Here is a 13590-nt window from a genome sequence, read left to right as displayed (position 1 = left end):
AATGGTCAGACATATATGCAAATTTTTCAGTTTTAATTTGGTTAGCATGGCAAACTTTTCCGGAAATAATAATGTTCTGTGTATTCACTTTGGCTTAACATAAAATGAGATTGAATAACACCTTGGCCAAATATCCTATAATATTTTTGTTTACATTTAATGGTATTTATTGGATATAAATCGCTCATGTAGCTACTTTGTAATATGTTTGTATACATATCGATTTCAATTGATTTTTTTTAGTGAGAATTAACGCCAGATTTAGGCGATTTTGTAGCAGCCAGTTTATTTTGGCGGAGTAAGCCGGAGTGCCCGGAGAAAACCACCGACCTTCGATAGGAATAACTGACAATCCAACCTGCAATCCTAGTCAAGAAAGACTAGAGTCGTGTGCACCCACACAAGTAGGGTTCGAACTCAAAATTCTCAGTATTGACTAGCTAGTGATTATAGTAGTAGAACTGCTTAGAACACTTGACCACCGAGGCCCCCTACATCATGTAGATGTACCGTTGGAATAAATATAAATTCAATATAAATATATTGTGTACTTGACTTGAATCTTTTTGTTATCACCAAAAGGCAATTTTTTTTTTATCGTATAACAGGTTAACCCCTCCATATATGTTAATTCTGATGATGCAGGTATGCATATCTAAATACCTGGGAAGCGGACCTATGTGGGCAAACGATGGCTTCAACAATCAGCACTGTAAAGATACGTGGTGGTGGAATCTATTTTACATTAATAATTTCAAGACTGCTGCAGAAGAGGTAAATTTAGCAGTTGTGGGATGGTATTGGATGGGATAGGGTTGAACGAAAGAAATGAAGATGTGTGGTATATGTCCACGAACACGCAACCAAAAGACAAACAAAAATAAAAAAAAAAGACTTGTAGAGGTCAACATACGGTCTTCAACAGTAGACAAAGGTATATGAACTGCGTCAGGCTCTTACTTTATAAATCGTCCCAGTCTAGAAATTTTGTGTATACAATTAAACCATCGTCAACAAAAGAGTTTTCCAGCCGTCTTTTCTAAACGGCATTACATGAAAACTACGCGACTTCATCTAGTATACTAGAATTTGATTGAGGATGTTGTGTTCACTACAAGAACATATATGTTCCGCTTGCGAAGAAAACCTGTGTTAAATGGTCAGGGTATCAGCACTTAAATGAAAATGATTACACGAAAGTACAAAATAAAAGTTTGATATTACATGTACGACTCAAATCAAAAAAGGATATCATGAGTTTTTTGTCAATCTAGAAAATTAGGAGTGTAATAAAATGTCAAATTAAGAACGCATTTATCTAGGCGATTTGTTACCATCTATTTCGCTTACCCTCATAAAGGCAGTCGTCAACGTATCCACTATTACTACCTATATTGTACACCTTACCTTCAAAAGGCTTAGTAGAAATATATTGAAATCAAATTTCCTTGTTTATTTTTATTATAGATCTATACGTTTATAATTTTATATTATTAAACATTTAATTGACAGATTTTAATTTATGCAACAGCGAATAATACTGCCATAAAATGTTTTAACTTATGTTTGCTAGCCTTAAGAATATGTGTTCTTTTGTAGACATACTAGTTAGCATAAACTAAAATACCACATTATATGATATAAATTGCTATATTTCAAATATTTGAAAATATTTGATATTGAAATATATCGTATTGTAAAATTTTTGAATATCGCATAACATGAGTGTTCAAATGTAAATTCCGTTTAAAACTTAACACTATATTGTATTCCAAAATTTCAGTGTTTTGCCCATGCTTGGTACTTGGCAAATGATATGCAGTTTTATGTTATAAGTCCACCTATTCTGCTTGCTTTATATTAGTAAGTACATATTATTTGATATCATACCTATTATTTTTTTTCAAACGTTTTTAATGGTAAGACGCAACTTTCCTCGATTTTGTTAATACCTGTATTGTTCCCACTGTACATTTGTACATGATGGTGTTTTTTTTTACCGAGTACTAACAACTGTGATTGGTATCCTGTTTGACTGCAATCTTTGGTTGGCTGAAACAGTTCATTGGTATACCAAATGTTTCTCGGTATACCACATGTTTAAAGGAACTAATCAAAACTGCAAAACTGATACCACCCGTGGCTCCCGAATATAACTTCGAGATATCATTATTATATCAATAAATACAATAGAATGGCATAAGATACCAGAGGGACATTCAAACTCATCGATGGAAAATAAACTTACAGCGCCATGGCTAAAAAAGAAAAAGACAAAAAACAAATAATAGTACACAAAACACACATAGAAAACTAAGACTAAGCAACATAAACCCAACCAAAAACTGGGGGTTATCTCAGGTGCTCCAGACGGGTAATCAGATACTGCTCCACATGTTATTAAAAACCCGGTAAATAATCTAACGCGGTAGGTCACATTTGTGAAATTTAAATACAAAGCTATATCTTGACACATATTTAGTTAAATGCTTGCAAAGTTCATTCTTTATTTTTCAGTTCGAAAATAGCTGGGACTATTGTTACTCTCATATTATGGGTAGGAACAGCCATAGCAACAGCAGTTATTTCAGTGCAGAAGGACCTTCGTGTAAATCCAATGAGGTGAATATTTATATTTTTTAATCAGTTGTGTTTTAAGAACTTATGATCTTTTTCAATATATGATGCATCTTATAAGAACGGAAAACAGTCCGTTAATTTATAAGGCAAACATAGTATCATTAATTTCCCCAAAAATGACAAAAAAGAACTACTGCAAGTGCTATAGTTGAACATATAATTTAAGTCTATGCAATAATTGTACACTCTTGAATCTACAACAACGAAATATCTACACAATATCCTGACATCTGAGAAAATCATTTTGATATACAGAAATTTCTGATGACGTTCAGATTTAATCAACTATTTCGTAGCAGACAGCCTTTAAAGTATTATTATTTTGTCACTCATTGTGTCTCACAGATTCGTTAAACCGACACTTTTTACGTTTTTACGTTTCCAAAACAAAATATAACAGACTGAAACTCCTTTCTGTAAAGATGACGTTTTGAAAGTCTTGTAAAGTCTACTGTGAATGCATTGTTCATCCACGGTCTACATATCTTAAGTTCAAATGTTATAATTGAGTGCATTTATCTTCATAAATGGTATAAAGAACAGTCAACAGAACAGAACCACAAGAACTCTAATTTTAAACTTAATTTGCAGTTTTGATCTGAACAGCTTTAAAAGAAAGATGAACAATAAATTATTTTCAATCTTTAATTCTATTTTCAAACTTAACCACTACAGTTGATTTAGTACTGATTTAACCGCATAATGGGGCCAACATTTAAAATATCTTTGTTTCCCCTCACCCGACTGAGGTTGTTAGAGTATGGGTAGGTAGGTAGGCAAATTATTTTATTTTATTCCTTGATATGGTTTTCTATATTGAATTTGTATAAAATTCAACAGGTAAGGCTCAAGTATTTATTCCCTGTATTCTAATTCAGTGTACACCCCAGCTTTCTAGTGTTAAAACAAAACAGTATACAGGGACATTAGATACAAAACAAATCAAGATGCACTCAGCGGGTTGAAAGATGCTTCAGGTTTTTTTTATTTTAAAAAAAAGATCACCCTCCTGCACACAAATCGTGTGGCTTTGTTTCCTTGATTCCGAATCATGTAGACGCTTCCTTGCAAAAATGCCTTAATTTAAAACGCTCGTTGACTACAGCATCATAAAGGTATCACAAAAATCCAACGCTCGTTGACTACAGCATCGGAAAGCATTCGGTAATCCTCGGTAGAATCCACTACTCTCCTTCTATCCTTAGATGAGGGTACGGAATCGGCCGAGTTGAGACGAATGCATCGGAAAGATAACACCAATAACCAACATAGCAAAAAAAAAATAGTGGACAAGAATGGCCAATAAAATTTTTCGGATCGCGATGATTTTACCAGGTCGGTCGTGTGAGGGGAAACAAACAATATTTTATCTTTGGCCTGGATTATTTGAAAACCATACTGCACATAAGTGGACCGACTACAAAACAAATCTTTAAACAGTACTGAATTTACTACAAAAATTATCTGAAAAATTATTAAGCTTTTAATGAGACTAAACTTTTTAGATTCATTTTTTAAATGGCTGTTTAGATCAAAGTTCATTTACTAGTGTAACATTTTAATAATTCATTACACTGCGAATTGGTACTGTTGATAAATACCATACAAGATATCAAAGGAATAATTCAACTTATAATTTGACAACAAACTAACCATGTCATACAAAAACTAACAACATCGAAAAATGAAGACCGAGCAATACGAGCCCCACTAAAAACGGAGCATTAAACTCGACGCGATGACTTTGTAAAATTTTCGTAGGGAAGATTTCAACACAGAAAACAACTGCAAAGGATACCATATGAAATTCAAACGCATAAGTCGTAAATAAACTGACAACGTCATAGCTAAAATTAAAAGAACAAATAAACAACAATACACAAAACACAACACAGAAACACTGCTCATATACTGATTACACGAACACCATCAAAAACTGATGATGAACTCATATACTCCAAAATGCTAAATGTAATTTGCTCCATATGTGTCAACTGTCATGTTGCTCTGTTAATTCTTGGTTTAAAAGGTTTTTTTTAACTGACTAAATTTCTGTCGTTATACAAATAAGCAATCAATACTTACCAACTCAATGTTTACTTCATCAGTGGAGGTGACTATTTTGATGCTTATTATCAAATGCCATACTGTCGAATTGGACCATACCTGGTTGGAATGTACACAGGCTATATTCTTTACACAACGAAATGCAAATGTAAAATAAACAAGGTAAGACAAATTGATAATATAAACAATTAAGATTTCATTTAAACCACAACATCAATACTTCTACCATTGAATCAAATATTTTAGGGAATGAAAAAAGGGATTTTCAGGATATGCTTAAACGGAAATATTCAAATCATGTTGATTATATCAAGACACAAAACAAATGATTATGATGTGTTCTTATAATATCGATTAGTCCACGAACATATAGTTCTCGTTCCTTCCTGAGTTTGTTTGTTTCCTAGATTTGTCCATTACTAATAGATCTACGACGCTTGAATATCGGTTAATTAAATGTCGCCCACTTTTTCTGGGTACAGATTTCGAACGGCGAAGTCTAACCTCACATAAACTCAACATTAAAAATAGAATCAGTCAGAGCAATGTCTACTTTGAATTATATGTGTTTAATTGTGTACAAAGAAGAACCAATCAATACTGAAATAAAACAAAGTACTCGTTGCCAGTTTATGCAGTAAAATCACGTTAACTGCATGTATTTGAGTTTACAACGAATAAACAAGACCATTTAAAAAGTTAATCTGAAGTAAACTTGTTGTTTAATAATAAACTTTTTATTAACATTTACATGGAGGATGTTCCTATTTTGAAACAGTTTCAACGCGCATCGTTTGTTTTAAATAGCATTAACGATACCTAGTGTTACTGCACCAGATGCACATTACTACAATAATTAGTACCACAAATGTTATTCGACAATTAATGTACGTCACCATAGTGATGCTTGAGACATCAAGATTGCTATAATTTATGTAAATGAAAACAGAGATAAACTAAGGTGAACTATTTAACAATGTAGTCAATGGCCTTTTTATATCAACAGAAAACATATGTAGAATTTAGAATGGAAATGTGGAATATGTGAAAGAGACAACAACGGGTCTTTATTGCGAATTTCATAATTTTTTCAGTTTTTTTCTGGTTCAAATTGTTAAGAGAACAAAATGTTTATTGTAATAAAGTGACTTCATTGTGATTAAACTATAGTGTGTGATAACATTGTGTGAGGGAATTCGACGTTTGCTGTACCACTGTTCACTCCAGCGCAATTTATGACAATACCACTGTATCAAGCAGAATGATTTTTTTTGCAGTGTTTTAAGAAATGATTTTACTTTGTTGTCGCGTATTATTCGTGATACATTCAATGTTTTAAAAAGGCGAATTTTCTGTATAAAGTCAATGATTATGTTGACTTTTGAAGGCCAAACTTTTTACAGCCTTAAATACGAATATAAAAGATCCAAAAACTATACCAATACAGAATGACATGTTTATGAAATTATAGCAAATCTATTGGTTAACAAATTTTTATTCGTTGTTGCAAAATAATGAACTTAAAATATCTGACATTTTCTCCCTACCCAGTTTACCCCTATACATTTTTATGATGTGGACTGGTCATTGTTATTGAATCGTAGGCAATTTGATTGGATTAAGTTGTTATTAGTTTACCTACAAACTTGTTTATGCTTTTCATACATGACTATTGATTAATTAGAACGTGCATGAATGTGTACGGTAACTAAAATGACCTTCAAACTGGACACTGGACGAGTCAATATTATGTTTTATCAATGAAAGTTAAGGTATGAAAGGTAAGAATTGCCACTTCTTCTATTTTCACAAAATTTTCTGAATACACAGTTGAAAGATTATTTTTTAAAAGCCTATTGTGGAGATAAAAGAGAAAGTTTACAAATAAGACGTTTTGTTGCATTAAACAAGTCATTTCTTAAGAGAAATGCCGAAATATATTTTACGCACGACTACGGCAGGTAAAATTATTATTTATCATAACAAAAAAAAAAGCATTTTTTAGTCTCTTTGGAGCATGTTAATTACAATTAATCACAAACTTAAGAAGTAAGTAAACAAAGTCAAAATATGTCCGATCTGCCTATTTCTGGACATCAAAAGTCAATACGATCGTTTTAAAGTCAATTTCGTCTACCTCACAAAATCTTGTTAGGCACTATAAGATAAGTATATTTTCCAAATAAATAAAAACAAATCGACTTGTGAACGTTTTGAACAATCACTTGATATATTTAACTTGTCGAATTGGGCATCTAGTGCAGTTACATTGGTGCCTTTTAATGTTATTTCATAAAACTATAAGACATGGACTATGTGTAGAGTTTTATCAATCATCAATAATTATATAGCTGCACTGAACTAATCTATACTTATGTATACTGCATTCTATGTTTCAGTTTGTAAATATAACTATATGGGCGGTGTTTGCTGCGTCAGCTTTAGCTGTACTTTATGGTATATATGACGACATAACTGGCACACATCAGTTATCCACAGGTGTAGCCGCACTCTACAATGTCTTACACAAAACAGTGTGGGGTGCTGCCGTCTGTTGGGTCATATTTGCATGTGCTACTGGAAATGGAGGTAATTTCTAGGTATATGTTAACACCATTACTGTGTCAATGATAAGTAACAGTACATGTAATAAATTAAAGCAGTGGAATTGTCAAAAGTAAAATAACAAAAATACTTAACTCCGTAAAAAGTAAAATAACAAAAATGTTTACCAATGGATTATTCAAAGCCTGATATAAAACACAACTAGATGTTCCAATTGTCTGTAGAGGAAATATATATTTTTTAATAAATTTGGAAATATCTGCTACAGGTTCCTTTTTTCATTTTAAAAAGTTACTGTTTATGCCTCAATTTCATAAATATATGACAAAGTTATTGATGTTCTCAAATAGCGATGAAACACAGAAGTAATCTGAATATTATTACACAAGTTTCCAACCCGTTATGGGCTTGCATCTTTAAAAGAAACAACGGATAGCTGCTCAATTACTCTGAAGAAAATAAGTTGTTCCTTTTATGTACACAAACGACATGCTGGTTGTAAGAGTCGATAAAATTACAAGTTATTAATTTAATTTTGGATGTAACGCATCTTCTGATTGGCTGACGTTGTTTGGTTTATCATCTCATAGACAACATTTTGTCATGTGACCGTGACGTCATCAACGTTTTTTATGGTTTACTCCGGTTTAAAATGGAATTTAGAATTAAATTATAAGAAATTACTGTAATATTTTTTCCGTCTATTCGAAATCACAAAATTAATATGGTGCACACTTTTAAAATCAACACAGTTTAGCTTCAAACAATTTGAACAAGGAATCAAAACACGACACAAAATTTTAACTGTACATGCACTTAATCTTCAAATTATACAATATCTTTTGTAAAATCATATTACTCAGAATCCTTATTAAGAAGATAATTAGATACGATTCATCAATGCATTTCTTTATTTCAGGTTTCGTAAATACTATTTTGTCCTGGAAAGGATTTATACCTTTGTCTAGACTAACGTACTGTGCCTACCTGATTCATCCACTTGTTATGTATTTTTACTACCAATCACGAAAACAATTATTGTTTTGGGATGATCATGAAGTGGTAAGGAGTAAAATTTAAAAAAAAATACTGAACTCCCAGGAAAATTCAAAAAGGAAAGTCCTCGATGCAATCAAATGGCAAAATCATCAAAAGCTCAAACACACCAAAAGCTGATAGTTTCAAACAAGATATTCAATTTCAATAGCTATTACTGATGCATCATTTTCTTTTTAAAGTCAACGCTAATGTTATATATTCAAAGCACTTTTCATTATATGTCGTCGTTAGGTATAAATTAAAAAAGGATGCGGTGAATATGTTAAAGAGTAAAGTAAAACCAAAATGACATAAAACTAAGAGACAACAAGGAGTTCAATATATGCGGTCTTTGACAATATACACGTGTCTTTACAATTATAACTATATGAAAGTCCTTAATAAATTTATGTTCTTAAAGACACGCCATCAACTCAACAAATTTATATTATCAAAGACATGCCATCACTCACTAAATTGATATGATCACAGAGAATGTAGGACAGAAAGTCACAGGATAAAAAGTCACAGACAAAAAGTCACGGACAAAAAGTCACAGGACAAAAAATAAAATCACAAAAATACTGAACTCAGAGGAAAATCAATTCGGAAAGTCCATAATCACATGGCAAAATCAAATAACAAAACGCATCAAAAACGAATGGACAAGAACTGTCATATTCCTGACTTGGTACAGGCATTTTCAAATGTAGAAAATGGTGGATTGAACCTGGTTTTATAGCTAGCTAAACCTCTCACTTGTATGACAGTCGCATCAAATTCCGTTATATAGTCACCGATGCGTGAACAAAACAAACAGACATAATAGGTAAAAATGTCAAAAATAGGGGTACAATAGGGGACAAAAAGTCACAATTCATTTTTTCTGACTATTTTCTTTGAATAAAAAACGTTTATTTCTACAAAAATATTTTTGCATTTCTCCTGAACTATTGTATAAAATCTAACTTTGTAAACAAAATTTATCAAAAAAATATCAAAGTAAATCAAATAATTGTTAAAAAAATAAAATATCAAAGTGGCTTGGTACTTAAATGGCTTCATGGTGCCAAGAAATCTTTCTTTTGCATGATCAAAATTAAATAAATCTTCATTTTTCAAGTATAATGACACATTTCCTAAACTTTAATATGAATGTATGTATTAAAAAGTAAATATTTCAAGATATTTCTCTTATATATTCAAACAATTGTCAACATATTATTTGTTACTTTTTGTCCTGTGACTTTTTGTCCTACCAAATTTGTGACTTTATGTCCTGTGACTTTCTGTCCGTTTACCGATCACAGACACGCATTGGTATTATCAAATAAAGGCAATAGTAGTTTATCGCTGTTTAATAGTCATTATCGGAACAACAGAAACACTGAACTGCAACAAAAAACAACTCCACCAACTCAATTAATTGAAATTATCAAACTCGCTGACGCCGACAACTATATACAAAATAGAAACAAAAATATATACAACTACTGGCAAGTTTCTTTATTTTTGACTGGTATTTGCACATGAACATATGATTTGATTTAAAATTTGGTGTTTTAACGCCACTATTAAGCACCGCATTTAGGCTATTTCGTGGCGGCCAGTTTTTATTGGTGGAGGAAGCCGGAGTGTACGGTGAAAAACACCGGCCCTCGATAGGAGAAACGGAAAGTCCCTACGCAAATGGCAAAATCAAAAGCTCAAACACATCAAACGAAGGAATAGCTGTCATATTCATGACTAGGTACAGGCATTTTCTAATGTAGAAAATGGTGGAGTAAAACCTGGTTTGATAGAAAGCTAAACTTCTCACTTGTATGTCAGTCGTATAAAATGCCATTATATTGACAATGATGTGCGAAAAAACAAACGGCCATAATACGTAAAAATGTCAAAATAAGGGGAACAACAGTCAACAGTATACAAGTTATTAAAACTAAGATCTGTATCCCTGTTGTAGCATATATATATCTTAGCTTATTGTTTTGAAATTCGTTGATATATCAGAACACTTAGGTGGTTATTAAGAGTGCACAAACGCATAATTATTGTATTTTAGTTCACGGCCATTGCAAAAACTAAGAACGATGCATTTGAAAGGTTAATTATATAAATGTATATAGAAGAGGATTTGGTATGAATGCAAATGAGATAATTCTCCATCCAAGTCACAATTTGTAAAAGTAAACCATTTTGGTCAAAGTAGGTTATATAATAAATGTTTACATATGTGATACAATCAATTATGCTTGTTTTTCTTTTATTTCTTAGATATACGAATTTTTGGCACATCTTGGGATGGCTTATGCTGTTGCATTTGTGGCCTCACTGGTATTTGAATCACCAATGATGGGATTGGAGAAGGTGGTGTTTGGGAAAGACAAAAAGAAATAAGAACTTTGAAAATAAATATGATATCATCTTGTTTATAAAATGTTTATGAAGTAGTGTTAGTATACGCTGGATGTTTTTTCTTCTTCTTCTATGATAATGATTACTCAATACCTGTGCGTAACGTGGGTGCTGGTAATGTGTATTTACAATCAAAAGATCAAAGATAAAATAAAAAAAAAACAAAAAAAAAAAACATGGTGCATGCTGTACAGTCAGTACAGGTTTCGTTTCAATGTTTCTCAATTAACTAGTAGTTGCATTTCTCCATGTGTTGTTATATGTTGAGCACTATATTATTCTCAATTCATTTATTCATTTACATTTATTTTTTTTTTTAATTTCCCCAATTATCTTCTATTCGTTAAACCCACATAAACGCTGTAATATGTCTACACTGGCGAAACGTTTTACTACATAAATTGTGTGAGAACGCAGAAGCTTGGGAGTCTACGTCATAAGAAAAATTATATTCAAGAAACGTTCAGTATAGTGCAATAGTGGTTTTAATTTCTTATGTGTTGTTTGAAATTAAAATTCTTAAACATTCTTATTACAAAAATGTAATCAATCATCGTTTGCCTTCAGGTTCGAATCCATCATTTTATGAGTCTTCTAAAGAAATATCAGTAAAAAGAAGCTGGCATTCACTTTTTACTTCACTTTCCGTTATCTGAATGATTTTTATGCTAAAATAATACGAAGTTTGGTTACTATGTTGACAGCATTTTCAATTTGGATCAGTTCTTACCTGTTTTAATTGATCTTAAATAGATAACTTTCAAGTTCGTTTCAAATCCGTCAAAAACTTTGGTTTTAGTTAACGTCAGTCGTGCGTTTAGGGGCGTCGTCACTTCCGTTCATTTGTTGAGCGAATGGTGGAAAAATGATTAGCTATATTGCACGAATTAATCGGCAAATTAAATTCTTATAATTGATATTCAGCACTGCTATCATAAGAGAATTGTAATCAGGTAGACAACGAACAAATAATTATTATTTCTAGTTTATCCTGCACAATAACGATCACTAAGACGCTTGATGAATGTTGATAGTGCAGGGATACAGGCGATCCCCTATATCTGGTTAATGGTTATTGACGTCATTAAAACGCGCATAATTGACGAGGTTTTTTTTTTGGTGATAGACAAACTCGAAAGTGTTCTTTTAAAATGTGTCAGAACAAATTAGCACCTGCGGAACAGTCTGTAAAAGGAGCGGTTCTAGCTTGATATAGATTTGGAGTACAATTACAACTGTCATATTTCTTACTTGCAATTGGTACAGGCATTTTCCAATGTAGAAAATGGTGGATTGAGCGTGGTTTTATAGCTAGCTAAACCTCTCACTTGTATGACAGTCACATCAAATACCATTATATTGATAACGTTTCGTGAACAAAACTAACAGACACAATAGGTTGAAATGTCAAAAATAGGGGTACAGCAGTCAACATTGTGTTATAGTCTTAATCACTAAAAAAAGCGACACAGAAGAAAAAGGCATACATCAAATTTAACAACCTAATTCATTGCTCTTTTAATATATGATTTTGTTTATCTAGATGTTAATACACCCATAAAGGATTGAAAGATTTTAAGTCCTGGTAACGTATCCTTACCCTGACAGGCACATGATTAAATTTGCATTAACTCTGGCGTAGAATCGCGCGTTTGTTGTCACACAGGTAGTTGATAAAATAACTGAGTCGTTTAAAGTATGAAAAAATATAGTCTATAAAAAAGTAAAATCACAAAAATACTGAACTTAGAGGAAAATCTAATCGGAAAGTCCATAAAAGAATAATAGTTCTTTTATACATATCCTCTGCAGAATCTTAATTAGAAGTTTTCCTTGCAGTGGCGTAGCCAGGTCATTTTTAAGTGTACGCCCGAAGCTCGACAAGGGGTCTGAGGGCCCCCATCGTATCCAGGTCATAGCACATCTTGGTAGTGGGTTCGAGGGGCGATGCCCCCTGAAGCGAACGAGTTATCAAGAATGAGATACCATTTCTGTCATTAAAAACTCATCAATAGCAACACTCTTTAGAGTCTAATTTGTTTTTCTTTAATGTTTAATTTATTCATTGTGTTGATTTGGTTTTAGAGAAAATGTCCAAACCAGTTACTTTAGAATATGTTTAAAAGGAGTAATGAGGTAAAGCAACCGACTCAATCAAGACACTTTTTTATGTACAAATTTCGTTAATGGACATGAAATAATTAATTTTGATAGATTTTCCGGTGTATTATGAAAATTCGTAAAGGGATCTGTGGAACCCTGGTTCTAACCTGGGATTGCTTCCCGCAAAACAAAATCCATTTATCAGTTTATTCCAGGATTTAAAAATAAATTGATTTTTTTCTTTAGATATTTTTTCTTTATCTTCTTCTGCCAAAGTTTCATGACAATCTATGAAGGTTTACAAATTTATCACGTAAAAATAAATTTTGATTCAGACATTAATCATAAAAAAGCTTCTGCTAAGTTTCATAAAATTCGATGAAGGTTTGACAAAGTATTTGATGTGTAACAAACTAAAACCCAAGACTGTGTCTACTTGTTACAGTCGATTGCATTGAGTGTGAAGGTAAATGTAATATCTTTGGTTAGCTTGCTTGCTAGCTGAACCGTGAAGTCATTATTAGGTTAGGTAAACTACCCTCCTTTAAGAGTAGATTAGTCCAACAGATAACCAATCTATCTGTCTGTAGGACTAGGCTACTCTTAAAGGACGATAGTTTACCTAACCTAATAATGACTTCACTGTTAAAAAGCTAGCAAGCAAGCTAACCAAAGATATAACCTTCACATACACACTCAATGTAATCGACTGTAACTGCAAAGAGAAATTCCTTTTATCAGTAAATACAGGAATATTAA

The 13590-nt window shown here is 32.2% G+C and overlaps 1 protein-coding gene across 1 annotated transcript in view; it reads left to right on the top strand.

The window, feature by feature from the left end:
- LOC143063817 (O-acyltransferase like protein-like) overlaps nucleotides 1–10750 on the top strand; it is a 32497-nt gene extending 21747 nt beyond the window's left edge. The window contains exons 9-15 of the mRNA XM_076236201.1: nucleotides 609–774; nucleotides 1784–1863; nucleotides 2518–2622; nucleotides 4749–4869; nucleotides 7107–7296; nucleotides 8192–8334; nucleotides 10588–10750. Of these exons, the coding sequence (XP_076092316.1) occupies nucleotides 609–774; nucleotides 1784–1863; nucleotides 2518–2622; nucleotides 4749–4869; nucleotides 7107–7296; nucleotides 8192–8334; nucleotides 10588–10710 (928 nt within the window). The 3' untranslated portion in view covers nucleotides 10711–10750. The remainder of the gene's footprint in view (nucleotides 1–608; nucleotides 775–1783; nucleotides 1864–2517; nucleotides 2623–4748; nucleotides 4870–7106; nucleotides 7297–8191; nucleotides 8335–10587) is intronic.
- Nucleotides 10751–13590: the final 2840 nt, after the last annotated feature.

The sequence above is a fragment of the Mytilus galloprovincialis genome, chromosome 2, assembly GCF_965363235.1.
Source record: "Mytilus galloprovincialis chromosome 2, xbMytGall1.hap1.1, whole genome shotgun sequence".
Classification (NCBI taxonomy): Eukaryota; Metazoa; Mollusca; class Bivalvia; order Mytilida; family Mytilidae; genus Mytilus; species Mytilus galloprovincialis.
This window is presented reverse-complemented; position numbering and strand designations above follow the sequence as displayed.